Below are 27744 nucleotides of genomic sequence, written 5' to 3' on the forward strand. Positions count from 1 at the left end.
CCTCCCGCTGCACGCCGTTCACAGCTGGCAAGACTCTGGAGAGAGGGGAAGGAATGGGAAAGCTCAGTGGGAAACCAACTTTTCTAAGGTTTGCATGCTAAATACAGGGGAAAAAAGAAAAAAGAAATGCCTCCCAGGCAGGAGGAACTAACAGCCAAAGGCTGAGGCTGTTCAGGGCAGCGTGCTTGTCCCTGAACTGGGCATCTGAGCCAGACCTGCCTGAGGCAAGCACCCTCTGCAGCCTCCACCATACTTGCTGGGTGTGCTGGGATGTCTCAGCATGAGAGAGAGGCTGGAGCAGAAGCGCCAGTGGGACCTGCGGAGCACTGAGCTAAGGCAGGCCTGGATCCTGCGAGTTGTCGCATGCATTTGGCCAACAGTTTGTGCAGGGCTCATCTCTGCACAGAAGCCTTGGGTAACGCTCCAAAGGCCTGGAGGGCAGCGGGGCTTGGGGCAAAGCAGCAGCAAAAAGCAGCAACCCCGGGGAGCACCGGCACTCCGTGGTGCTGCGCAGGGATGAGCAGACCCCGAGCCAGCACGGAAAGGCTGCTCCCCTCTGCCATGCCAGGGGGTCAGTCTGGTCCCCTGTCACGCTCCGCACAGCAGCACCGGTCAGCAGGGTCTGGAGCTGCTGGGCACCCAGAAGAAGCCCCGGAGGCTCTTTGCCTGGTGTCCACTGCTGCCCTGAGGAGGGGTATCTGCCCTCCTCGCCTTACTGGGGACGCGTGGGAAGGAGAAGCGGGTGGGTGCAGCAGGACACACTAGGAGCGCACGGCTCTGGGTGTTTGGAAAGCTCCTGGGCACGCTGGGATCAACCACAACACAGCCATTATACAGCCAGATTATGGTGTCGGAGGGAGCATGAGGCCGTCGCGTGCTGGGCTGTGCACGCCAGAAGGCTGGAGGGTGCTTGCGGCTGAGAGCGGGCTATGCAGAGGTCTGGGAGATGTCGTCAGCCACAGCCTCCGGGCGACGGCTGTGGCACACGCTGCTGCAGAGGAGCCTCGCTGCCTGCAGCCTGGCACAGCAGGGCGTCCGTGCCCGGCACCCTTCTGTCCTCAGGCTGGAAGCAGGAGACTGCGGGGCTGGAGAAGGTTTGAGAAGAGAAGGGGCTGGCCCTGCTACGCTGGGGCGGCAGAGATGGCTCCTGATTCCCTCGTGAGTCCCATCCCCTAACGCAGAGCCCCCGGCACCAGTGCGGAGTGGGGTGTGCCAGGGCAGGACCAGCCCTGAGGAAGCAGGTTGAGGCCACAGGACCGAGCACGAAGCGCTGCAGCGGGCCGAGGAGACTCGCTTGCCTGAGCTTCTGCAGCCGAGCCAGCTGGCATGCGGTGCTGCCCGCAGGCATCTCTGGTCCTGGCTGCAAGGGCTGCCCCATGGTACGCACCGCCGCACATGGAAGGGTGCTGGCACAGCAGCCCCAAGGGAGAGCCAGTGCCACGCTGACCCTCCTGCGGCAGTTGCGCTGAGCGGGGAGGGTGCAGACCAGCCATGTCTTGCTGCCTGGGGCTCACGGACCCACATCCTTCCCCATGCCACCAGCAGAACCTCACCAGAGAGCAAAGAGCAGCGTGCCGGTGCTGGCGAGCGCTGTGCCCGGGCCCCTGCTCACCGTGGGACCAGCGTCTCCAGCGGGCCTCTGTGCACCCAGCTCCATCCCTCTGTGCCCGCTCCAGCTCATCCCGCGCCCCCCGGGCCAGGCCAGCACCTTCTCCTCGCAAGTGCTCCTCCGTCCCAGCCGCACTCCAGGCTTGCAGCCCGTCCTGGGGGAAAGGTCCCAAGAGGCGCTGGCTCCGTCCGCCCGGTGATGTCAGTGCAAGCACGTCTTGGATCTGCCCAGGCAATGCTGTTTGCTTTTGCAGGTTCAGGATTGCTCCTGGCTCCGGTGCCAAGAGGTGGGGATGACGGGCGGGACGGCCGTGGGGCCCTGCTCCTGCCTCTGGGAAGGGCCATCTGGAGCCACGCTGGGAGGGCAGAGTCAGGGCTCAGGGGGTGGCTGCTGGGGAGGGCGAGGGGCCCATCTTGCTGGCTGAGAGTGGGGGGAGTCGCTCCGTCGAGCACTGTGGGCTGGGAGCGGGGGTCCCCTGCCTTGCAGGGCTGTCTCTGCTGTCCTGCAGGCTGGCGCTGGGCGCACCCCCGTGCCTGGCATCATGCACATGCCAAACACGTGGCGGGGCTGGCAGCCCCTCACCACCAGCTCTGCCCACCCCGGTGCTGGGGCTGTGCACCTTGACAGGCTGGGAAAGCTACTCCCGGCCCCGCAGCCCTTTCCCCGCAGAGAGATGCCGGGCTAGGTGGCGTGGGCTGTGCTGCGCTTGGGAGGAGCTGGGCTCAGCCCAGCCATGCCATGGGCAGCCGGTGGGCAGTGCCGGCGTGGCTGCAGGATCCAGAGAGCCCCAGGATGATCCTCGCATATCCCGGACCCAAGCCACCACCAGCACCAGAGTGCAGAGGGGATTTGGGCACTGCCACCCGTAACGCTGCAGCATCTTGAAAACCTGGTTCCCATTGGGGCTGGAGGGCCGGGGCAGGAGCCCCCCAGGGTGGGGTGGAGCCCCCTGCCCTTCATGGGCAGAGGAGGAGGCAGCAGGCAGTGGAAGGACCTTCTCCCTTTAGTCAGAAGGCATCAGCCCCATGGAAACTTTTAGTAACCAACTCTGCCTCCCGAGCCAGGCGGATTCCTGGCGGAGGTTCAGGCGCTGGCACCTGCAGCCCTCCCCGGGGCCACAGTCTCTCCCCGACGCGGGCAGCGTTCCCTGGCAGCGGCAATCGCTGCTCTGCGCCTTTCGCTTCTGGCTGCGTCAGGCAACGCGCTGGTGCTGGTGTGAGCCGTGGTGATGGATGGCGCTGCCAGCGTGTGCCTGCAGCCCCTTCGCACCCACCAGCGCCGCCAGCCCGCGTGCGCCTCCCTGCCCGCCTGAGTCACGGCGCGAGGCTTTTCCTCGCACGCTCAGCGCTGCGGGAAGCGTTGTGGCTACGGCTGCGCCACATCCCGCAGGACCCCTGCACGTCTGCACCTACATCCCATCACCGGCTGCAGAGGGCGAGGCTGCTGGGGGCCGTGGGGAGGGACCGGGAGAAGGGACAGGTTTTACTGGCAGAGTGGGTGGCATGGTTTCTGGGAGAGGGTGGCGGAGGAGATGTCCACTGGGGAAGGGGCAGCAGGGCCTTGGGGAGGGGCTATGGCTGCAGGTGGGAGCCTGGCGAGGCCGGGGGAAGCCTGTGGGGTGGTCTCTGGTGGGACAGGACAAAGCTGGGGGTGTTTCAGGGGGAGGTAGAGAAGTTGACTGGGGCAGTGGCAGAAGGACAGTGAGGACAGGGAGGGTAGCTGGGGCACTTTGAGGGTCCCTACTCTGAGCGGGGCTGGGGGGGCAGCCCAACACTCCTTCCCAGAATTGCCCACAACAGAGCAGGGGACACAGTGCCTGGGTCCCAAAGGTGGCCAGCGGCAGCCGGGCTCCTGCCTGCTGACCTGCCCCATTAGGTGCTTGGAGCGGGGCTGCTCCTCCGCTGCGGCCGTGTGACGGGGTCACACCCTGCCCACAGTGGGTAATCCCACAGCACCGTGTGCCCACCTCACTGGGTGCTGTGGAACGGTGCCACCAGTCCCCCACCTGCCCTGCCCCACCGCCTGTCCCTTCCTCGGCACCTGCCGCCCTGCAGAGCCTCACTGTGCCCACTGGAGCCCCTGGGCAAAAGCCATCACCTCCTGTCCCGCTCCCGGGGCACGCCGGGCTCAGGGACCGCCATCGTCCGGCTGTGCTTTGCCACCAGGGCTGGCGGTGCCCAGCACACCGCAGCACCGTGCGGCTGTCGTCCCACACCTACTGTCCCACCCGGCACCTGGCTGCAGCCCAGCCGGGCCAGCGGGCGCGGGCAATGCCGCATTCCTTGCATAGCTGGGGCCTGCGCCAGTGCCTCCATCCGCAGCGGCCAGCCGGCATGGCCCTGCAACGCCCAGCCAGGCCCCGCTCCGCCGGACCTCCCCTACCTGCCCGCGATGGTGGCACGATGGGCTCGCCCGGCAGGTGCCCGCCGTCCCGCCGCTTCGCCGCCGCTTCACCACCACTTCCTGGCTGGGACCAGAGGAGGTTTAAAACCTTGCCCTTCCCCGCCCCTGGGGATGACACACCGGCCCAGCCCTGCCAGAAACACGCGGGCCAGCCCTCCCCACCGCTCCCTCCGCCTGCCCGGGTCCCCCATTGCAGGGGGGTCCGGCCGCACTCGGACCCATTGCCGCCCTCCCTGCGCCGTGCCGCTGCGGGTGCAGGAGCAGGGCAGAGCGGTGAGGGGGCGAGGGGTTCGCTGCAGCGGGGGTCAGGTGGCCCCGTCCCAGCAGGCAGCCGTTTGCCCAGGCAGTGCCCTCCGCAAAGGAGGCGAGAGAAAGGGTGAGAGACCTCCACGGGGCCAGTGTGCCTGCGCCCCTCATGTCCCCAGCGGCATCTCACCCTTCTCCTTGTCACCCCGTGACCACCCCCTGGCAATGTCCCAGCGCCTCGCTGGCGGCAGCTCCCACCCAGCCCCTGCAGCCCTCCCCATCCAGGCCTGCTGCGTGGCTGTTTCCCCTCGAACTGGCTGCGCCGCCACCTCTGTCTGGAGCCCAGGGCTGACAGACCCCAGACTTCCAGCTGCAGGCCTTACCCTGGCACCTTGGCAGCTGGGGTGGAGAGAGGGACCCTTCCCCAACTTTGGCCACATCCCTGTATGTGCACGTGGAGCCTGAATTGCCCAAAACATGCCCAAACCACCCTGTTGCCACCTGAGTCACTCAAACACCCCTGCCCTGCCCCTGTCACCAGCCCCACACCCTTTCCCCAGACCCTGCACCCAGCCCCACACCCAGCTCCCCGCTCCACCCTGAGCACCCCCTCTCCCCAGTGCCGTGGGCGCTCGGTGGGCCCTGAAAGAGCGGCGAGCACCGCACATGGAGAAGGGGCCTTTCGGGGCCAGCCGCGGGGTCATGCCGCAGCCCCCTCCCGATGGCGGCCCCGTGGGACAACGTGCTGAGGAGGGATGCGCGCTGCTTGGGCAAGATGTTTGTGGTGCGTGGGAGTGTGTTGTCTGGAGAGCTGCCGGTATCCAGGCACAGGGCTGGCTGGGCCAGCCCACAGCGTGGCACGGCGTGGTCCAGCGGGCACGCAGCCCGCCGCCAAGGCATCATCGAGCCGGTGGTGCCGGGAGAGCAGAGGGACCCTCGGGAGGGTGTCACCCTAGAGCAGCCAGAGCAGGGCTGGCCCAGCCAGTGCCCCGGACCCGTGGGGCAATGTCTGAACAGGGGCAGCATCAGTGGGGCCAGTGAGAAGGGTAGGGGCTGCGTCTGCCCTGGCAGGGCTTGTACGCCGAGCCTGTCCCCGTTCCTGTGGCACACAGGGATGATGTTGTGCCCCAGAAACCAGCGTGGGTTTCCGATGGCTGCGCAGTCAGTGGCTGTCGTGGAAGTGTTGCTCCCATCAGCTGCTGAGGAGCCTTGATCCAAAGGCAAGCAGGGATGAGCGCTCGCTGCTGCAGGGGGCTCGGCACCAGCATGCTGGAGCGGTGCCGCCACCACACACCTTCCCACTGGTGAGGCGGTGGAGGCACCAACCCGCTCACCCTGCGGCGGGGTCTGGGCCAGTGGTGCCCCCCTGCAGCCTCCCCAGCGCCCTGCCAGCCTCGCTGGGAGCGAGGACGGCCCCGGGGCCGCAGCGGCACCAGGCACGGGCAGCGACTGGGGAGCCTGGCACGCGTGGCCAATGGGGCATCGTCTCCCTGCCCCGCTGCAGGCACCGGCAGGAGGGGACCCCTCGCCCTGCCCCGGGCAGCGCGGCTGCTCACGCTCAAACCTGTGCACTGTGCTGGGCCTTGCTGGGCCGTGCTGTGCTACGCCTGCCAACACTGTTTTGCTTTTGCTTTCTGGGGCACACCGCCCAAAGGCAGAGGAAAGGGTCTGGTTACAGTAATTACCAGTAACGCGTGGTTGCAATTCGTGCGTATGCATTCGAACTAGTTGTATGCGGCTTAACCAGAGCATCTCAGCTACGTATGAAGGCGAGGAGCGGACCGGCCTGGGCACCTCTCCCCTGCCCGTGGGTGGCTGCGGCTGCGGCTGCAGGTGGCTGCTGGCTCCCCGCAGCCCCAGTGACACCCTGCTGCCCTGGCTGCCAAGCCAGTGGGGCTGCGGAGCCGTTTGCTGCAGGGAAGGGGAAAGCCCGGAGGACGCCGGCGTCGGACGCCGTTGCTCGGTGTTGCAGGAGTCGTCCCACAGCAGGAAACCCCACGTGAGTGGGTCGGTGGGGATGGCCGACCGAGCCGGGCACCTGAGGGTGCACTGCCAGAGCCAGCCGTGCCCGGCCTCTGGCGGAGCTGCGGGAAGGGCACTGCGCCCGAGCGGGAGCAGCGGGGGCTTGGGCTGAGCCAGCAGAGCACTGCCTTGGTCCAGGACAGGGGGCTCGCTGCCACCACCGTGTGCTGCCATCACGGGGCCCAGTGGCTGCCGCTCTCCCCACCACAAACCGTGCTGCCGCTGGCCAGGCACCCTCCCCACCAGGACATGCCACCCAACACCTCCAGAGCAGCCCCCAGTGTGGGGCAGCCCGCCATGCTCACCCATGCTGCCCGGCATCACCAGGCTGCACGTCCCCCTGCACCGTGTCCATCTGTCCCAGACAGCAGCAGTCTGGGCCCACGGACGCCCCGAGGTCCAGCCCCTGTGAAGGTCCAGAAGCAAAGGGCGCAGCCCCATGGCTCCAGGGGCTCTGGGGTCCCCGTCCTCCTGGTGCTGCCACTGCCATTCTGCCAGTGCCACCAGTGGTGCTCCAGACCCTTTCCTCTGCCTTTGGGCGGTGTGCCCCAGCTGCGCTCCCCGTCCCTCCGGACACATGCCGAGGAAGGGGCGAGGCGGTGTGAGAGCGCGGCCCATCGCTGGCTGGGACAAACCGCGCCGGGGCTCGGGCCAGACGCTGAGCTCAGCGCCTGGCGATGCCTGCTGGGCTTCGGTGCCCGATACCTGTGCCCACACGCACGAAGGCTCTCGCACAAGTGAGTGCTGGTGCTCAGACACACACACAGAGGCACGGCTGTGCACACACATCAGCTGTGGAAGTGGCTCTGCACACTCACACGCGTGTGCTTGTATAGGTGCTGGCCCCAGCCTGAAAGCAGAGTGGCATACTGACACCGACCCGTGCAGCACTGAAGCCTCCAGCCCTGTCAGCCTCCATCGCCACCGTGCCGTTGCCTCCAGCCCCGCAGGTGTCCTGACCCCGTGCCTGGACGGTGGCTTTGCACAGGGCAGGATGGGGGGGCCTGGGGGGCTCTGGACTGTAGGGTCTCGCCCCATGCCCAGCAGCACTGTACCCCGGGCACTGGGCAAGGGCTTCACATGGGACGTGGGTGCAAACCGCAGGCAGGAGAGCCCCGGGCCTGCAGGTGGGAGCCAGAGCAGCCTGGGGACACCGTCGTGCTGGAAGCAGGACAGCCAGGAGCAGAGCAGTGGGAGCTGGGGCTGCGCACCCCGGGGCTGGAGGAGCTGTGCTGGCACAGGCTGGGGGTGGCTCAGCAGGCTGGGACCCTCGGGGTTCACATCCCCTCTGCCCCGGGAGAGGGGACAGGACGTGTCAGAGAGCACTCCCCTCTTCCAGCCCCCCGACCCAGCGCACGGCAGTTCACCTCCCAGGCCCATGGCACGGCCGGGCTCTGTCGGGTCGGATGAAGCAACTGGCTCCAGTCTGGGGCTGGGGTGGCTGTGTGGGGTGTGCAGGGTGGGCCCGTCAGGCGGGGCAGGCCCTGTTCCTGGGGTTCCCACAGCCGGGGCAAGTGCTGGGGTGGTTGGGCAACAGGGCGGCACCCGCCTCCCCTCCCTGCGGTGGGGGCAGTTGGCTCCACGGGGCACATGCCGGTGGGAGGCTGCTCCACTGCACGAGCGGAGCCCCGCGTGATGCGGCTCCACCAGACGGCATGGCTGTGGGGGCTTGGGTCCAAGCCATGCCCAGCCATGATGGTGCCCTTTTGCGGCCGAACCCCCAGCCTGGCTCGCTCGCAGCCCCGGGAGCCACTCTTGCAGCAAAGCAACGCGCTTGCAGCCATGCGGTGCCCCGCTCCCTGCCCCGGCACGGGCTGCGGGTGCTCTCCCAGGGCAGGGTGCAGTCTCACTGGGACCCTGTGTCCCCATCCAGTCCAACGCATCACCCCCATCCCCGGCTCCCGCCCTGGGGTGGCCGCATCGCCAGGGTCTGCGTGGCTGTGCAAACGCACCAAGAGTTCGCATATGCACCCCGGCCACCCTGCGCCTGTTGTCTTCACTTCCCAGGCTGGAATCGTTGCCTGGGGCTCTGGATGTGGCTGACACAGGCTGGTGGTGCCGGTGGTGCCGGGTGTGTTCCACCAGCTGGGAGTGGTGGGTGAGATTTCCACAGGCAGAGGTATGTGCAATGCAACTCGGTCCCAGCCTGTGCCGGCAGCACTGCACCGGCCGTCCCGGGACGTGTTGGTGGATGCTTTGCTCTGTGGAAAGCGGTGGGGCTCGGCGCTGCTCTTGGGGGGTTGCCGGCAGTGCCAGCGGCGAGGGGCCTCGACCCACACGCAGGGTGTTTGCAGGGCTCCTCCACACGTGGACAGGGACATGACCTGGCACAGGCTCTCTGGCCTGTTTCCAGACCTGGTCCCCTTTGGCCGCTCTCCGATGCAGAAGTGTTCGGGGAAAAAATGAGCGTGGAGACTGTTTGAGGGGACAACGGTGCAGGAAAAGGACTGCAACCCGTGACGGCACGGCCAGCCAGCCACAGGACACAGACAAGGGAGGAGGCAGCCTGGCGAAGCCCCAGCCCCGTGGGGGGATCGGAGGAGGACCGCAGCAGCCCCCTGTCAGCCGGAACCTCGGACTTCCCCAAGGCGGGGAGGTGCCGGGAAAGGGCCGTGCTGCTGCGACGCCTGGGGACAGTCGCCATGCACGGGGTGTCCCCACCTCCTGGAGTGGGGACACAGACAGAGTCTCCAGCCGCCCTGTCCCACCCTGACCTGCAGCCATGCCCCCACCCCACTGTCCCCCAGCTGCCCTGGCGTGGGACCGGGCAGGCGGATACGCGGCTGAAGGGGACCACGCTGGCTGGGGACCGCATGGATGCAGGGTGGCAGAAAGGATTGGGGACACGGCATCTCCCGGTGCCGCCTGCCGTGGGCGTGGGCTCCCGGCCCCAGGCCAAGGGGCTGGGGCACAGCAGGAATCCCAGCAATGCTTTCCTCGGAAAGGAGGTAATGCGGCGCAGTGCCCGCTGGCACCCGCTGCGACGCCCCAGGCTTGCCAGCCCCAGCTCCGGCGCCGGGCGTCTCTGCTGGTGGCACCCAGCTGAAGGCATGCCCAGCCGTGCCTGGCCACCGTGTGCCACCATGCCGTGCTGTGTGCGCATTGGCTTTGGCGATGCCACATCCCCCCCCCCCCCCCGCCCCCCCACCGCTCGGCTGTGGCAGCCCCTCGCCCCGAGAGCAGGTTGGGCGGACAGACAGAGGGACAGACGGCAGCGAGCCCCGGGTGCTCATAGAAAAAGAAACCTACTCTTTATTGTGGCTGGCAGGGCTGTGCCCGGCCAGGGTTACATTCAGCTCTACTGCTGTCCGGTTAGCGGGGTGACGTGAGCATGCGTCAGCAGGGCAGGGGTCCCGCCGCCCGCGGGTGCTGCAGGCGGGACGGGGGCGCGGGCGCGAGGGACCCCCCGCCCGTGGCAGCCCCAGCCCTGCCGGGGCAGGGGGGCAGCTGGAGCTGGGGCCCCGTGCGCACACACCGAAGGCCCAAGGGGTGAGGGTTAGCACCAGAAATGGGGCTCTGCATCTGGCGAGGGGCCCCGGTGCCCGGGTACCTCCCACCGGCACGCAGGTGGCGGGAAGCCCCACCAGCAACGCCAGATGCCGGGGGGCGCCAGCAGCCACCCCGCTGGCGCGGGGGCCTGGGGGAGAAGGGCAGAGCCCAGCCCAGGGGCGTCCGGCTGACCCCACAGCTGCGGGGTGCCCCCGGCAGCCTGCCGCTGCCCCGAGCACTGGGGGAGCGGTGGGGCAGGGGGCCGTGCCAGCCAGAGCCCGGGGGCAGTTTGGTGTGTGGCGGGGGGTGCTTGCATATACCAGCCGGGGACCGGTGACGGACAGACAGCTCAGCCCTTGCAGGTGGGCGCCCGCTCGGGGGGCCGCAGCGCCGGGCCGGAGACCCGCGGGGCGCACGGCCGCGGCTTCGCCATCCTCCAGCCTCGGGGCGGGCGGCCGCCGGGGAGGAGAGTCCTGAGTGGGGCCGGCCGAGGGTGCTGGGCGCAGGGCGGGCGGCTGGGGGGGCTCAGCGGCAGGGGCTGCAGCGCTCCGGGGGGGACCCTTCGGGCGGCTCTGCAGGGGTGCGGAGGGGCTGGAGCAGCGCGCCCTCCTGCACGGGTGCTCCCGGGCCCGGGGCACAGCCCCACTGCCCTGCCCCACACTGCCCCACTGACTCCCGCTCCCCTGTGCTTCCCCAGCCCCCCTGGCCCCCCAGCCCCCTGCCCCGCGGGGTGAGCAGGGTGCAGCCTGCAGCGGGCTGCCCGGGGCGGGCAGGGGGCTCACCTGGGGGGGCCACGGCCAGGCTGTCCTCAGCGGCGGTGAACTGCAGCTCAGCTCCATCGGGCAGCAGGGAGCCGCGGGAGCGGGGACACCGGTCTCCGGAGCGCGTCCTCCGCAGCACCGACTGGGGAGGAAGAGGGTCAGGACTCGCGGCGGAGGGGCTGGGGGGTCAGGAGTTCTGGGGGGGGGCTCCCCAGCCCTTACCTTCCTGGCCAGGGGGCTGCTGGGGGCCGAGGCGCTGCTGTAGAGGCTGAGGCTGGAGTTGGAGCGGCTGGGGGACAGCACTTTGGAGGAGGGGGCCGACTGGTTCCCCGCACATTTGGCCACAGCGGCCCCGAAGGTGTCTGGGGACAGGTACTTCTCGTTGATCTTCAGGTTGGTCCTTCCCTTCACTGGGGATGACAGAAGCAGTGAGGGGGGCTGGCACTGGGGGTCCCGCAGCCCTGGGTCAGGCAGTGCAAGACACTGGGGACCCTGGTGGGCTGCGTCCCACATGGGCACCTCCGCCCCACCCTGCAGGCAGCACGCCCGGGCTCAGGGACGCCCATCACACCGATGCCAGGGCTCTCCTGCCCTCGGCCCGCAGCAGATCCTCCTGGCTGCAGTGCCGCGGGCGCCCCGTGCCCGGCACACGGCGTGGGACATCCACACCCACCTCTGCAGGGGTCGTTCTTCACCAGGAACTCATCCAGCGCAATCCAGCCCCCGCCGACCCGCACCATCAGAGTGCTGCGCAGGATCCGCACCATCCGCAGCTGCTGGGACTCCCCGAACTGCGGGATGTCAGGGTAAGGCGGGGGCCAGGGGGTTCGGCAGGGCTGGGAGCTGGGGAAGGGGTGCCAGAGCAGGTACCAGCACCCAGATCTGCCCATCATCAGGCCACCAGGTCCCCTGTGGCCCCTCGGTCCCCGCCGCAGCATGCAGTGCCTGGGGCCAAGGGTCCCACAGGACACGGGGACGTGCCCTGTCGCTGATGCGGCAAAGGGTCCGGGGCAGGGAGCCACGGCGCACGGGGCGCTGTGCACAGTGCGGGCTGTGCACGGGTGTCGGAGCAAGCCCAGGACCCCGGGCTGGGGACCGAGGGCTGCTGGCCGCAGCGGCACGGGTCGGCACTTACCCGGTACCTGTTGGCGCTGATCTGCTCCACCTGGAACCGCTTGGCACAGTTGCACTGGGCCACTTGCCTGTTCACCTGGGGACGGTATGCTGGGCTCAGACCCACGGCGGGGCCCCCCCACCCTGCCCGGCCCCAGCCGCGGCGGCTCCCCACGCCCCATCAAACCTCATCCTGGATCTGGTCGGCGTCGGCGGTCCGGCGCAGCGGGTCCCGGTTGGGGTGCAGGGCGCTGACAAACTCGTAGTAGTCGATGAAGCCGTCGCCGTTCATGTCGAAGATGCTCGCCACGGCGTTCATCTCCAAGACGTTGGTGGGGAACTCTGGGGAGGGCAGGGGACCCTCAGCCCCCCACGCCCTGTGCACCCCTGCACCAAGGCCAGCGGGCACCGGCACCAAACCTGGCCCCGCTCGAAGGGGGATGATGGCTGGCAGAGCCTGTCCCTCCCGCCCTCTGCTAGCACAGCCCCACGGTCCCCAAACCGCCCTTTCCCAGGCTGGGGGGGAAGCCCCGTGGGGTTTGCCAGCCCCAGGAGCCAGCCCCAGCCCCCCAGTCCAACCCAGGGACACTCACTGGAGGAGAGGACGCTCTCAATGAACTCCCGCTGGCTGATGCGGCCGTCCTGGTCCCTGTCGATGCCTCGGAAAACATCCAGGACGCGGGACTTCATTTGGCTGATCCACTGCATGTAGCGCTTTCTCCAGACCCCGAAGTCAAAGTGAGCAAACTCCTCCAGCTCGGAGAGGCACAGACGGGCATTAACGTGCCGGCAGGAAAGACCCCCCCTGCCCCAAGGAGCCCCACACTTTGCCCCATGTTGGGGCTCAGCCCCAGCCAGCTCACTCCCTGCCTGACTTCGATGAGGCTGGCAAAGGGATCTCTGCCCAGGACCCCCAGATCTGGGTTGCAAGGGGACCCCCGTCTCTTGTCTCTCCGAGGTGCACCCGCTCCTGCCCGCGGGGACACCTGGCTGCAGGGACGGGGCTTGGGAAAGCTCCCGGGCACTGCCTGCCTCATCCCACCCACCCTGGGGACCGTCCCCGTCTGCGTCCGACCCAGGGCCAGGGGTTCCCGCCGGCAGAAGGCAAGACGAGCCGCCCGCACCCACCCGGGCCCGCGGCACTGCCAGGGCTGCCCCTACCTCCCGCAGGCGCTGCAGGGCCGTCTCCAGCCGGTACTGCCGGTCCAGGGCCAGGAGCCAGAGCTGCTGCCACCGGTGCAGGAGCTGGGCCATGAGGGGTGTCTGGGGCTCCAGCCCCCCGAGCGGCACCACCGGCGCGCCCTGCGCCTTCCCCGTGCTGCGGCGCCCTGCAGCCGGCCGAGAGAGGCAGTGAGGGCGCAGCCGGGGGTCCCGGGGCACAGCGCGGCACAGGGGGCAATGGGGGGCCCTTACGTGTGGCCAGCCGGCGGGCAGCCGGCGGGCCCAGCTCCGTGCCCAGCTTCCGCTTGCAGCTCTTGGTGACCTTCTCCACGTCGGGCTGCTTGCGGTTCAGCTCCTCCATGAAAACCTGCCGCAGAGCCAGCACTCAGCACCCGCCAGCCATGCCAGCGCGTCCCCCAGCCACGCCCCGCTGGCACAGATGGTGCAGGGGGGCTGAAGCCGGGAGCACGGCCACCCGCAGCCCAGCCCTGCTGCTCCCTCCTCCCCGAGACCCTCCTGCATCGGCAGCTCTTGCCGCAGACCCGGTGGGCTCGGGCTGCGGCTGCTGGCACGCACGGAAGGTGCTGCTGCCCCGCTGCCACACGCAGGAGCTGCGCCCGCAGCCTCAGCCTGGTGCCCCCGAAAGTCCTCGGTTGGGTCGAGCGCTCACCCAGGGGCAGGCAGGGTGGGGGGGACCCCAGCGTGGCCCCCGGTGAGGCGAGGAGCTGGGCGCAGGGTGCCTTACCGTGTGCTGGGCATTGAGCTCCTCCAGCTGCTCGGCCTCCTCCGGCAGCGGCTCCTGGTCCCGCAGGCCGAGCGCCTCCTCGGCGGCCGTGATCCAGTCGATGAGCTGGGCCATCTCCTCCCGCTCGGCCGCCAGGCTGGCCCTCTGCGCCTGCAGCCGCTCGCCCTGCTGCTGCGCCCAGCTCAGCACCTGTGGGCACGGCGGGGCGAGCTGGGCCGTGGCGGCTGGCGGCGGGGGCGCGGGCACGGCCGCCTCGCCGCAGCCCCCCATGTCTGCAGCCCCACCAGGCGCCGCGGGGCCAGTGCTGCAGCGGGGACAAGTCTCTGCCCGGGGAGCCACGGGCCCACCCCTGCCATGGGGCAGGATTGCATTCCTGGGGGCCAGGGCTGATGGCACTGCCCGCCGTGTGCCGAGGGGCCTTTGCAGCTCCCGGGTGCTGCCGCCGGCGCTTTGAGCCCCGGTGCTCAGTGGGCAGTGGCCAAACGTGCCCGTTCTGAGGTCTGCGCCGCCACGGGCAAGCTCGCCACCCTCGCAGCCGGGCTGTGCTGCGTCCTCGCCATCTGGGGCGAGCGGGGCCAGGGAGGGCAACCCCGAGGGGGGCAGGACCCCGGAGCGGATCCAGATCAGATACCGAAGGTCTCTCCTTACTAAGGGCTTTGTGCAGAGGAGGGCGAGGGATCAGCCGAACCCGTCAGACCCGTTCAGGGAGAGTTGGGAGCGGGAGCGCTCTCGCCTGCAAACACACGATGCCAGGGAGCCTCCGAGCCGGGGCCGGAGCGGGGTTGGGGATGGGGATCCCCAGGACATTGCTCTCCAGGGACTCCCTGCTTGGCCTGCACAGCATCGGCCATCACACAGGAACGAGCCACCACCATTCCGGCAGGACCGCAGAGGCCCCGGGGGACCCCCTGCGTGGCCCCAGGATGAGGGAGCAGAGGTGGGAGCAAGGGGATGGCTGGGGCTGGGCAGGAGGAGCTGAGCAGGGGCCGGCTGGTCACTGGTGAGACGAAGACCATCCGCGTTGGCCGGGGCCGAGCATCCCCAGCTCCCCACAAGGCACCAGTCAGGAGGGCTGCGCCAGAGAGGCACTGGCGGTGGGAAAGGCGTGGGGCTGCACTCCTCCCCGGCGTGGGTGCAAACCTGCTCCCCACCCGGGGAGGGGCAGAGAAGGGGCGCCCAGCTCACCTCCTGGAAGCGGCTCTTGGCGACCGTGACCCAGGACTTGATGGTGATGACGGAGTCCGGGTGGCAGGTGGAGAGGATCTCCTCCCCCAGCGAGGTGATGCACTCCAGCTCCAGCTGCTGGCACTGCAGGGACTTCATCAGCTCCTGCGGGAGGGCGCGGAGCGTGGTACTGCCGGGCCTCAGCCCCCAGCACCCCACGGCACACCCCAGGGCCGCGGGGACCAGCCTCCACCCAGCCAGGCATGCTGGTGGGGGAAGGACGCTGGGTGAAGCGAGCACGGCTGCCAAGCATGGCTGACGTTCCACGGGGTGCTTGGGACCCCAAATCCCCACACCTCAGGGTTCTTAGAGCCACAGACCCTGTGTCGTGGTGTGATGGGAGACCCAACATCCCACAACTCAATGTGTGGCATCCCACGCCCTGGCAGGGGCCAGTTGGGGCTGGACTGACCCCAGCAACGGGACATCCCCGGGCAAGGATGGAGCCACTCTGGAGGTGGGGGCTGGCAGGGGCTGGTGGGGACAAGCACCGACCTGCAGCTGGTTCTGGCACTCCTGCACGGCCGGCTCCTCCTCGGGGAAGACACCGTACTTGAGGGTTTTCTCTGACTCAGAGAGACGACCCAGGAAGGAGTGCACCAGGGTGTGAAACTCCTCCGCCTGCCACGGACAGCCAGGGATCTGCTCAGCACCCACCTCGCAGATGCGACCCCAGGTCCCAGCCCCCGACACCCCCACCCAGACCCCGAGCCCTGCTGCTCCCTCCCCTGCCCGGGGGCCAGACAAGCACCCAGTGCAGGCGACTCGCTGTGCAGCTCCGGGCCCCCGAGGGAGAACTGCTGCCAGCCCAGCTCAAGCCCCTCGGCAGGACAGAGGACGCTCTTCACTCCCGCTTGGCACCGGGGGGACACTTCCCCCCCCCAATTCCCATCGGTACCTCCCCATCGAGCAAAGCACCCTGCAACCTGCCACCCTTCCCCCCTGGGCACCCTGCATGGGGGCACACCTACGACAGGCACCTGCAGCACCCGGCCTGGCACCCGGCCACAGCACCTTGCAACACGGCCACCCACCGCCCCGGCACCCCACAACGCACGGTGCCATCGCCCCACGCAGCACCCCGCAGTGCAGCCCCACACAGCGCTGGGCACCCCACGCGCCCACGGCCGCCTGCAGAGCTTTCCCACGAGGATGTGCTGGCTGCAGACCCTGACCCTCCCGCCCGGGGATGTCCTGGGCCGGCTGCTGCACCGCAGCCACCCCCCCCGGCCCTGACCCCAGTCTCGCCCGCGTCTCGCCTGCCGGAGCGCAGCCTCCAGCCGGGCCTGCTTGGAGACGGAGAGCTTGCAGACCAGGTCCCAGCGGGTGCTCAGCTCCTCCATCTGCTTCTGCAGCCACTGCGAGTCGACGCTGCAGCTGCCGCGGGTCAGGTCCCGCACCGAGCGCTTCAGCATCTTGATGCAGCTGGCTCGCTTGCCCAGCTCCTTCTGGAAGACCTGCAGAGAGGGCAGGAGCGGGTGGGAAACGCTGGCGGGGGGGGTCCCAGCAGCCTGCCTGGCCCCCATTACTGCACAGGGCCCCAGGCCCCCTTGCAGCAGCGGGGTACACAGGGCGCCCCAGCACTGCTCCAAGGACCGCAGGCTCCGGTAAAGCGGGGGCTGCTTCGGTGGCCAAAGCCCCGTCCTGCGCCTGGCTCATCCTGTCCTGCCCCAGGATGGAGGGTGCGCAGGATCGGTGCGAGCCCAGGGCACCCCAGGGGCCGATGTAGGGCAGGGACCCCCCCGCATCGCGGGGGACACCCACCTTGTGCTTGTCCATGAGGTCACTGACCAGGTCCCGGTCCCCTCCGACGGGCACATCCTCGCTGAGCTGAGGCTCAGCCCGGTACAGCCAGTCCATGAGGGCCTGCAGCGCGTCCGTGAACTTGCCCGAGAAGAGCAGGTTCTCCTCCAGCTTGTGCTGCCTGCGAGGAAGGCGCGGGCAATGCCAGCAGCGCCCGGTGCCGGGGCTCAGCCCCGCGGTGCAGGGAATGGCCGCCCCACGGGGAGCCCGGCAGTGTGGCTGTAAGTGCCGGGGCTCACCTACAGCCAGGGACGGGTCCCGGTTGCACCCCCAGGGGCCAGAGCCCCGTGGAGCTGGGGCAGTGGGTCCCAAAGCAGGGAGTGGGATGTCCAGGGAGGAAGGGCAACGCCATGCCCCCCTGCCTGGGACCTGCATGGCAAGCAGAGCACAGGCAACCCATCCCATTGCACCCCATCCTGTCCGGTCCCATCCCCATCAAATCCCATCCCATCATATCCCATCCTGCTCCATTGTATCCCATTCCGCCTCACCTCTCCACAGCCCGGCTGCACAGCGCGTCCCAGCGCTCCTTCAGCTCCCCCAGCAGCTCCTCCAGCGGCTGCAGGTCCTCGGGGAGCCGGGCTCTCTCCCGCAGCGCCCGCCCGCTCCGCAGCGTCGCCTCGTACACCGGCCGCTTCGAGCGCAGCACCTTCTGGAAAGCCTGCGGGCAGAGGGGGTGAGCCCACCCGGACCCCCGGGGATGTGGGTGCCGGCCCCAGGGCAGGCGGGCTGCGAGGAGACTCCTGCCTCCCTGAGAGACACGGGGCAGCTTGGGGTCCCGAAGCCCCTCAGCCAGGGGCTGCCCCCATCCCAGTTTCCCCGCTCTGCAGAGACAGCCCTGGAAAGGCGGCGCTGAGCACATCGGGGCACTGCTGTCCTGCTGGGAGCTGGGGAGCCCACTCCCCTGCCACCCCCCAGCTCTGCTCCCTCTGCCCGCAGCCGGGACCCCGCTCTCCACAGGGCCGGGGAGCGGGGCAGGCCCCCACCTTGTGCTCAGCCAGCTGGCACTTGATCTCCTCCTGGCTCGTGGCGGTGTCCTGTGGCACCTCCAAGCTCTGCTCCACCTCGTCCATCCAGTCCAGGAGCAGCCGCCGGGACTCACTGAACTGAAATGGAGGGCAGGGGTGTGCAGGGGGGGACAGGGCAACGGGGGCGATGAGCCGCAGCAGCCGCCCAACACAGCCGCACGGCCCGCGCACCGCCGCGGCGCGAACCACGGGCCAGCGCGGCACGTTCCCCGTACCAGAGCCGCGCGGCTTGGGCACCGGCATAGCTCCTCGCAGGACCCGCGTCCCCAGGCACGGCAGCCCAGTACCTGCTTGGTGCGCTTGCGGGCCTCCTCCAGCGCCGCCCCGCGCTCCGACGTCCGCTGCAGCACCTTGCCCAGCCGCTCCCGCGCCGTCAGCACCAGGTTCTGGATGACGGCACCATCCTGCTTCCTGCTGAAGTCCTTCAGGCGACACGCCACCGCCTCCAGGCCGCTGAGCTTCTCCCCGTGGGCGTTCGCCTCCTTCACCAGGGCCTGCGGGAGAGCGGAGGCAGCTGGGGCAGGAGCGGAGCCCCCGAGCGCAGCCCGCACCGGGACGGGGCGCGGTGCCGACTCGCTCCACAGCCGCAGGGACAGACGTCCCGCTGGCAGCCCAGGGCAGATTTCCCCTCCCGGTGCTGGTGCTGCACAGGACCCCTCCGGGCAGACCCCAACCCCGGCGTCGCGGCATGCGGCGGGCACACCTGGGCGGCGGGTGGGAGGGCGCCGCCGGCTCAGCCCGCACTTGCCTTGTGCTCCTGGATCTGCGCCGTGACGGTGTCCAGGACGAAGCTGGGCGGCACGGGGGAGCCGAGGAGCTCCTCTGCGTGAGCCACCCAGCGCAGCAGCTCCTGCACGGTGCCGTGGAACTCGGTGGTGACCGTCAGCCCCTCGGCCAGGCGCTCCTGCGGGCAGCGGGGAGGCGCTGACGGGGACGGGCGCCCACAGCCCCCACAGCCGGGGCAGGGCTGGCACCCCCGGGTGGGCAGCGTGCCCCCACCCCACACACCTTCCTCTCCTGGGCCTCGGCGTGGACGCTCTCCCACTTCTGCTCCAAGATGCGGAGGCTGTGCTCGGTGCTGCAGGGCCGGCCGGCGCGGCAGGAGGCCAGCAGCCGCTGCAGCCGCTCCCGCACGCCGCTGTACGCCTCCTGCTTGGACTCCATCTCCTTGCACAGCTCCTGCCGAGAGGCCGCGGGGACCCCAGGGTCACCACCCGGGACAGGGACGGAGACCGGGAGGGCTCCCGCTCTGTCCCAGGGGAGCGGGAGTGGGCAGGGGAGAGAGGCAGGAGGGCTCTGCCTGATTGGGGAGGGGAGAAGGCAGAGAAGGGTCCCGGCACCTCGGTGCAGAGTGGGCGGATTTGGGGCACACCACCCAAGGGACACGCGGGGACGCGCCGGTGCTCACCAGGTGTGCGGTGAGGTTCTCTTTGGTGGTGTCCGGGTGGCCCCACGCCGGCTTGGAGAAGAAGAGCTGCAGCTCCACCTGCTCCAGCCACTGCAGCAGCTCCGTGATCTCCAGCGTGATGTCCTGCACCTGGGGGCGGCGCGGGGGCTCAGCGCCGTGACAGGCGGCCCCGGCACACGGCCCCGGCACCCGGGCGCGGGCTGCCCCGTACCTGGCTGAGGTTGTTCTCCAGCTCCAGCTGGCGGGTCTCGGTCTCACTCTGCACCAGGTCCCAGCGCTGGTTGAGCTGCTGGAGGCTGCGCTGGAGCCCCTCCACGCTCTCCCCCAGGCTGGAGAGCAGCAAGCCCTGCCCGGCCTCGTTGACCGACTGCACCGTGCGGGCGTGGGACATCACGTCGTTCCTCAGCACCTGGGGACGGGGCGCCGCGGTCACAGCCAGCACCCTGTCCGGGGGGACCCCACATCCCCTGCCGGCTACGCCGTGCAAAGCCCCTTGCCCCAGGCACCCGGCCCACACCGACGCTGCCACCGTGGCACCAGCAGCCCCACAGGGCTGGGGTCCGGGGAGCGCCGTGCCAGGGCAGAATGGCACCCAGGGGTGCCCCAGAGCTGGCACCCCGGCTCTTGTCCTCAGCGTGGCATGGTACAGGTGCGAGGCACCGAATTTGCCACTTCATGGCAGGGAGGTTGCCGGGACGGGGCGCAGAGGAGGCCGGGGCCACCCCACACGCACCTCGCAGCACCTCGGCCGCGTCAGACGCGGCATGAGCGTGCCCAGGCAAGGGGAAGCGGCGCTGGGCCGGCCGCGGCACCGGCTGCCTCCCAGCAGGCGTGGAGACAGCTCATTCCTTCCATGCTGTCACCGCGGGAGGGGACGCATTCTCACGCCACCCACCCCAAGCTGCAGCCTGCCCAACCTGGCCGCTGTTGTCCCCGGGCTCGATGGCAGCGCCGGGAGGAGGGGGCCGGGCAGCACCCTGCGGCCAGGATGCGGCCCCACAGCAGGAGCACCACGGCTGGGAGCAGTGGGACCCAGCAGGACTGTGCCACGTCCCTGCGAGGACGCCCAGCTGTCGGAGCAGCCAGGGACACGGGGTGCAGGCAGCCGAGGACACGGGGTGCAGGCAGCCCTGTCCCGCCGCCGCCCTCACCTTGTGCTTGGCCAGCTCAATCTCGCAGCTCTGCAGGTCGAGGCGCAGCAGCATGGGGCCCTGCAGCTGCTCGGCGGTGCGGGACAGCCACTGCAGCAGCTCCTCCAGCTGGTGCTGGAACTGGCCCAGGCCCAGCAGCGCCGCTTCCAGCTGGTGCTGCCCCGGCCGAGGCGGGATCGGGCACACGTTGGGTGGCAGCAGCGGCGGCCCTGGCCGTGCGACACCGCGCACCCACCCAGCACCCCCACGGCACCCCGCGCACCCACCCAGCACCATGCACCCAGTGCCCACATGGCACCGCAGGCACCCACCCTGCCGTGGCTCTTGCCTCGTGCCGGTGGCAGACCCAGTCGAGTGTTCGGGTGCCACCGCCACGCCCCAGAGCCCCCGTGCCCAGGGCAGCAGCGCCCACCCAGCCCTGCCCCACGCCCGCGGCTGCCCCCGCGCCAGCCGAGCCCCCCTACCTGGCGGCTGACGATCTCCTCCTCCAGGTGGTCCCAGCGCTGGCGGAAGTCGCTGAGCGGAGCCGGGGGGTCCCCCTGCCCCGCGCCCCCCGGGCCGGCCTGGTGCCGCAGGCTCTCCACGTCCACCTTGCACTGGTAGAGCTCCCTCTTGAACTCCTGCGGGGCAGCGGTGAGCGGGTGACCCCCAACCGCAGCCCCACACATGAGAGGGGGGGTCTGCCATGCCACCAGGTGTGGCACAGCATGGCATGGCATGGTAGAGCTGGGTGTGGCATGCACTGCACAGTTTGGCAAGGCATGGCATGGTAGAGCTGGGTCTGGTTTGGCATGGCACGGCATGGCAGAACTTGGTCTGGTTTGGCACAAAATGGCATAGCATGGCACAGCATAGCATGGCAGAGCTGGGTCTGGTTTAGCACAGAATGGCATGGCATGGCACAACATGGCATATGAGCTGGGTCTGGCACGTGCTGCCAGGTTTGTCACGGCACAGCACAGCATGGCACAGCTCGGCAGGGTCACCGGGGCCCAGAGCTGGTCCCCAGGGAGAGCGGGGAGCCCTGCCCGCTCTGCGCACCTTGTGGGGCAGGACTTGGCCACCCAGCACCCCCACGAGCAGGTACCGTGGGGGCACCAGCACCATCCAACGCACCACGCTTTCACCCCACTGCTGCCCCCAGCACCCCGCTTTGCCCCTACCCCCCAGCCCCAGCGCTCGGGGTCCCGTCCTGCGGCACGGCCCACCTTCAGCTCCGCCAGCTGCTGCTGCACCATGTCCAGGTCCCCGCCGACGAGGAACTCCTCTGCGATGCGCAGCTCGGCCGTGTCCAGCCATTCAAGCAGCCGCTGGGGACGGAGAAGGACCATGGGATCGGGGAAGGCGGGGGTGGGGCCCGGCCCCTATAGCCCTGCACCCCTGCCCAGGCGGCCCCGCTGCCGGCCCCGCCATTAGCCATGCCCAGGGCCAAGACAGTGGCCCCATGGCCCCTCGCAACCCTGAGCGGGGACGGGAGGGTGAGGCGGGCGGGGGGCAGGCGCCAATGTGGGGCGTCTGCCTCAGCGGGCACCCAGCACCCCACCTGCATGGTCTCCTGGTAGCTGATGGAGGCCTGGAGCTGCTCCTCGAGGCGGGCGTTCCGCTCCGTCCACACCTTGTTTAGGCTGTGCCAGGAGGAGTAGAGCTGCGGCCGGGCACGGCGGTCAGCGGCACCGCGCGGGGGTCTGGGCGCGGGGGTTGGTGGCACCGCGCAGGGGTCTGGGGATGGTGGTTGGCAGCGCCATGCGGGGGTCTGGGGGTCAGCAGCACCGCACGGGGGTCTGGGCATGGTGGTCGGTGGCACCGCGCAGGGGTCGGGGGGCACCAGCATGGGGCGCAAGAGCCAGCACTGCCGTGGGGCGCAAGGGATGGTGGGCACTGGTGCGCAGCGTGAGGCTTGGCAGACATGCGGTCCCTCGTGCGGGGACACCAGCCCGGGACGGCCGCCCTCCATAGAGCCCAGCCCCAGGACACCCAGGGGACGCTGGGTCTGGGGAGCATCCTGCCCCTTCCCCAGGGTCCAGCTGCGGCTCCACTCTGGGGACGCCCCATCCCCAGCACGCCCCCGTCCCTCACCAGACCCGCGCCCGCCGGCACTCACATCGTCCAGGCTCTTGGTGACGTCGGGCTTGTCAGGGTCCCCGCAGGAGGACATCAGCTCCACGCCCAGGCTGCCCAGCGCGTCCAGCTCACCCTGCAGCGAGTCAATCTCCTCCCGCAGCGCCTGCGGGCCAGGGGAGGGCTCGGGGCTGCCCGTGCCACAGGGCCGCCCGCCAAGCCCCCTCCCCGCCCCGTACCTGCATGGTGCGGAGCTGCGTGCGGATGGCCTCGGGCTCGCCGCCGGCCTCCTCCAGCCCCAGCACCAGCTGCTGGGTGTCGCTCAGCGTCAGGGCCAGCTCGGAGAGGCCATGCCAGAAGCGGTCGGCCAGCGCCAGCAGCTCCCGCAGCCGCCGCTCCTGCTCCTGGCAGCGGCCCCGCAGGCAGCCCCACTGCGACAGCAGCTGCGCCGTCCGCTCCTGGATCCCTGCGGGGCACGAGAGGGACCGGGCTCACCGCGGGGCCCTTCGGGGCGCTGAGAGGGACCCGGCGCCTCGACGCAGCCCCGAGCAGGGACACGGCCCCGCTGGGACGCCCCGCGTGCGGGGACGCGCTGCCGCGCACGCACGGCCGCCGGCGAGGCCAAGCCTGCCCCTCTGTGCCGGTACCTCTGGCGGCGGCGTCGGAGTTGGCTGCCTGCATGCTGGCCAGCAACTCGCTGCCCTGTGCCTGGACAGTCTCCAGGGCCACCCCCAGCTTCTCCAGCTCGCCCAGGGCCAGGCTGTTCTCGCGGATCTGCTCCCGGAGGTGGGCCACGTCGCCGCGGACCGAGGGCTGGCTCTGCAGGCGGCTCTGCAGCCGCTCCAGGCACTCCAGCAGCAGGTCCATGCGCTCAGTCAGCTGCGGGGGACCAGCCCGGTCACTCGAGGGGAAGCCCAGGGGGACACCGGTCTCCCCGCGGCAGTGCCAGTCCCGTACCTGGCTGTAACGCGGCAGGGCGTCCTCCAGCCAGGCGGCCGCCTGGCGCACGCGCTCGCGGACGCGGCCGTACTGCTCCTCGGCCTCCCGCCAGCGCTGCCGGAACGGTGCGCCCTGCTCCGGGCTCAGCTCCACCAGCTGCGCCGAGACGCGCTGCAGCTTCCCCATCAGGGGCCGGTGCTCCGCGATGGCCTCCCGCAGGCACTGAGGGCAGAGCGAGGGCCGTGGGCGCCAGCACGGGGCGCGCGGGGACGCGGCTCTGCTGCCGGCGGGCGGCACTCGCGCTCCCGGGCAGCAGCGGTGCCACCTCCGCCCCGCGCCTGCACCGCCGCCCCTCCGCTCCCGGCCCCGTGGGGTGGCACAGCGTGTCCCCGTCTTCGCCTTCCCCGTGCCCCGGCTGGGGCCACCCTGCCCACACCTGCAGCAGCGCCTGCTGCTCCTTGAAGGCCTCGTAGCTGATGGCGTTGGGGGAGAGCTGCACCCCGACGACCTGCGTCTCCTCCAACCAGGGCGACAGCTCCTCGTGGGCCTCGGAGAACTGGGCGAGCAGGGACTGGGCGTGCTCCAGCTGCACGGCACAGGCTCCGCTGCGCAGGAAGAGCTGCTCCGTGCGCTCCCGCAGCGCCTGCACCGACGGCTGCGGAGACGGGCGGCTCACCGGGGCTGCTGGGGACACGGGGCGCAGCCACCCCGCCGGCGCGGCGGCAGGGTCCCCGTCAGCACCCACCGGCGCGGCTGCTCACCTGGAGCTGCTGCCGCAGGGCCTCGGGGCAGGAGTGGAGCAGCGGGTCCGAGATCCCCAGCAGACGCTCCACCAGTCCCCGGCGGTGCAGGATCTCAGCGGAGAGCAGCTGGAACGACAGGGGCGTGTGGGCGCCAGGTCCCGTAGAGACGCCAGCGCCCGCGGGACCCAGGGGTCAGCACAAGAGCCCAGCAGCGCAGGGACACAGCTCCCCTGTCCCCCCGGGGACTTCTGGGCATCCCCTTTGGGGTGCAGGTACCAGTGGGGCGCAGCAGACCCACCTTCTGGTGGGAGAGCTGCGAGCGGAGGGCCTGGGCGTCCAGCTGCACCCGGCCGATCTCCTCCAGCCGCTCACCGAGCCCAGCCAAGCTGGCGAGCTGCGACTCCAGGATCTGCTCGAACTGCAGCGGAGAGGAGAGCCGTCAGCCGTGCCAGCAGGTGCCGCAACCTGGCACGTCCCGTCCGGCCGCGTCCCTCCAGCCCCGACTCCCCTGTGCCTCCCGCTGCAGCAGCGACGCCGCGGGGCCAGGGACTGGTGAAGGGGGCAGAAGGTGATGGTCCCCGCAGCCCCGCGTCCCTCACCTTCTCCCTGTCGCTGGTGCTGACCGGGGGCTCCTGGCCACCACACTGGCTGTCCCAGGAGCCCAGCTCCTTCTCCATCCGGCCCAGCCAAAGCGCCAGGTCCTCCTGGGCAGTGCCCAGGCGGGACGAGGCCTCCAGGGTCTGCCCCAGCCGGTGCATGGTGTCGGCGCTGCTCTGGCCCACAATGAGATACCGCATCCTCAAGGACTCCATCTTCTCCTGCGCCAGCTGAGCCTCCTCCCCTGCGGCAGCACCGTGGCCGGCATCAGCGCTGCTGCGGCCGGCGTCACCGGGGACCTGTCGCACCGACACCTTCCCTCCCTTGTGGCGGTCACTCTGTCCTGACCGTCTCCTGCTTCTCCTGGACCCGGCTCCAGCCCCTTGTCCCCACAAAACTCAACTCCTCAGCCACCCCCCGCTGCCAGCACACCCCATCCCACCATGGCCCGGACCCCCACGGGCCAGGGTCTCTCCCGACCCCTCTCCATCCGATGGGATGCTGCGTGCTCCACCATGCAATGCTGCGCTCCCACAGCCCCCAGCAGCCCCCAGTGAGGAGCAGAGCACCCCGAGGACACCCAGTGCCCGGGGCTCCCCCCGGTGCTGGCACAGCCCGGGGCCATACACACGTTCCCTCCCACGTCCCATGGTCCCGACCCTGTGGCCACCGCTCCTGGCCAAGGCCACTTGCCTGTCACCATCTCCAGGACCCGCTGCCCGCTCTCCAGGGCGCCGTCCAGCTCTCCCAGCCGGCCACGGATCTCCTCGCAGAGGGCCTGGGCGAGAGGCTCCCGTGGCAGCGACCACCAGCACCAACGCTACACCCCATCCCCCCGGCACCCATGGGCATCCCCCCATCCCCACCACCACCCGCAGCCCTCCCCTCGGCCCCGCTTGCAGCTCCCCCCACCCTCCCGGCCACCCTGTGCCACAGCAGGTGCCCGAGCCCCCTGGCATCCCGCTGGCCCGACCTGGGTTTGCCGGTGGGCGTCCTGCACGCGGCTGACGCAGCCATTGGCGCGCCAGAGCTGGGCCAGCTGCCGCTCAGTGGCTCCCAGCCACTCCTGGAAGGAGTCCACGGCCTCCTGGAAGCCCTGTGCCGCCGGCAGGATCCGCTCCAGGCGGCCGTACCTGCGCCAGGAAGGTTGGGTGAGACGAGGAGGGCGACAGCCCCCTGGCCCCAGGGGCCCCTCGCGGGTGCGAGACCGAGCTCCCGGCTTGAAAAGTCTCCTCACCGGGGCTAGGTGGCCAGTTCCCACCTCTGGGGTCCCCCCGCCCAGGTGCACCCCGAACGCGAGGGGCGAGGTGAAGCCAGCATCAGCCGCCCGTCCTCTGCAGGGCCGGACCCCCCCTGCCCCAGCAGCACCACGCCGGAGACGAAGGTCTCAGCCCCGACCCACCTGGCTTCAGCCTCCTGCATCAGCTTGCCCCACTTCTCCCCGAGGCCGGAGAGGCGGCCGCTCCCCTCGGGCGCCACCGTGCCAGAGCCATGTGCCGGCGGCACGTGTCTGTCCTGCAGGACCAGCTCCACCCGCGGCCTCCGCTCCTCCAGCAGCCGCTTCAGGAGCTGCAAGGCAGCGGGACGCGGTGCTGTGCCAGGGACCCCCTCCCTCACACGCTGCCTCAGCACAGCCCAGCGCCGCCGGCAGGGATTCGGCAGCCCCGGGGATTCAGCCGCTCTGCCCCCCGGCCCCCTAATCCCCGGCGTGGGTGGGACGCGCCGGCCGGCATCTGCTGACCTTCTGCTCCTCCAGCTGGGCCTTCGCCACCTTCGCCTCCGCCGAGGGCGGCTTCTGGTTGCCCACCAGCTCCTCCATGTCCACCACCCAGGCCAGCAGGCTCTCCAGCGTGTCCTGGCCTCGCTCCGCGCCCGCCGCCTCCTCCGGGACGGGAACAGCCCGCAGGGACACCTGCGGAGAGAGGTGGCTGAGCTCCCCGGGCGGGCGGGGGGCAGCCGTGGGTCTGGGGTGCGCCCCCTCCCCACCATGCTCCATCCCAGAGGCGACGCGGGGGACGGAGTGACCATCGCCCCGTCGGTGGGGCACAGACCCCAGTGGGTGGGAGGGCGGTGGGAGCACACGGCCCCGCATGAGCCCCGGCCGAGGGAGACAAAGGCCGAGACTCGCTTCTGGAGACACCCGTGCCGGCAGAGCAGCCCCGCGGCGCGGGGCCGGCGTGGCGCCTTCCGCAGCGAGGGTCCCTGCCCGGCAGTCACCTCTGCGGCGTCCGTGTGCCCGAGGCGGCCACCGGCTGCCAGCTCCCCGGCGCGCTCCGTCAGCACCGTGACCGTCCGGGTGACCAGGGGCTCCCCGCCTTTCTCGCTGGCCGGGTACTCGGTCACCTCCACGATCTCCGTCACGATGGTCTCGGTCACCTCCGTCACCTCCGTCACCTCCCGGGTGGTGACGGGTTTCCAGGACCAGGCGCTGCGGGGGGCGCCGGCCCGGGGGGGGGTCCAGGCTGCGCCCCCCACCTGCCCCTGCCCCTTCAGTGGGACGCAGGCCATGCTCCCGTTCTGCACCGCCAGCTCCGACTGGCTGCGCTTCAGCACGGGGCTGCCCGGGTGGCTCCGGACGGCACCGGGCACCGGGCTCCAGCCGTTCTCCACTGGCGCCTTCTCCGGCAGCCCTGGCCAAGCCTCCGCTACGCTCCTGCCGGGCGCCTGCCCCGCGTCCAGCCCCAGGTCCCGGAGCTGCGGGTCCCGGAGGAGCTCCTCCGACCGCCGGCTCTTCTCGCCCAGGCAGCTGGGCCGGCTCACCGAGTTCCCCATGGCACGGGCACGGGCGCCGGGCCCCCGCCTCAAATCCCGGCCTGAAACGAGCCAGGAGGACGCACGTTACCAGAGCCACCGCGAGGCTGCGTGGTGCCCAGACCCCCCGGCTCCTGGCTGCGCCGCTGCCCTGGGCGGCTGCCGGTACTGCCCAAATTCCTGCCCAGGCTTTGCGGGGTGCGAAGGGCTGCTGAGAGCCGGGACCCTGGGGACGGGGAGGGACAAGGCGCTGGCCGTCACCTGGGGCCAAGCGGAGGGACCCCGAGCGATCGGCAGCGTTGCCGCCCCTCAGCTGGCAGCGTGCGGGGCGCGCGTCCCCGCAGGGTGGGCAAGCGCCTCGTTAGCAGACACGTAAACGGGGGGTACCGGGGGCAGCGCCGGGGCACCCGGCAGATGAGGCAGATGCTCCCGACCGCCATCGCTTTGTGCCGTTAGATTAACGCGGGGGCCAGCGGAGCCGGGAGAAAAGAGC

General features: G+C 70.5%; 1 protein-coding gene across 1 annotated transcript; it reads right to left on the reverse strand.

Annotated features, from left to right (window-relative positions):
- Positions 1-10294: 10294 nt before the first annotated feature.
- Positions 10295-27272, reverse strand: LOC147415563 (microtubule-actin cross-linking factor 1, isoforms 6/7-like). Its single transcript, XM_086466026.1, has 39 exons — positions 27165-27272; positions 26613-27104; positions 26242-26412; positions 25903-26069; positions 25474-25633; positions 25194-25278; positions 24527-24744; positions 24202-24315; positions 23922-24029; positions 23597-23815; positions 23179-23382; positions 22869-23100; positions 22461-22687; positions 22265-22387; positions 21707-21808; positions 21372-21473; positions 20628-20783; positions 20164-20319; positions 19224-19421; positions 19013-19141; positions 18613-18783; positions 18353-18508; positions 17892-18098; positions 17563-17682; positions 17068-17237; positions 16538-16697; positions 16033-16230; positions 15269-15394; positions 14735-14878; positions 13550-13738; positions 13057-13171; positions 12805-12971; positions 12237-12399; positions 11831-11985; positions 11666-11740; positions 11204-11321; positions 10753-10940; positions 10552-10672; positions 10295-10341 (listed from the first exon to the last, which is right to left on the reverse strand). Exons 1-39 carry the CDS (start codon positions 27270-27272, stop codon positions 10295-10297), a joined length of 6261 nt encoding a protein of 2086 aa, XP_086322152.1.
- Between the last annotated feature and the right edge of the window lie 472 nt (positions 27273-27744).

This window comes from Leptosomus discolor, chromosome 5, assembly GCF_034619465.1.
Source record: "Leptosomus discolor isolate bLepDis1 chromosome 5, bLepDis1.hap2, whole genome shotgun sequence".
Taxonomy (NCBI): domain Eukaryota; kingdom Metazoa; phylum Chordata; class Aves; order Leptosomiformes; family Leptosomidae; genus Leptosomus; species Leptosomus discolor.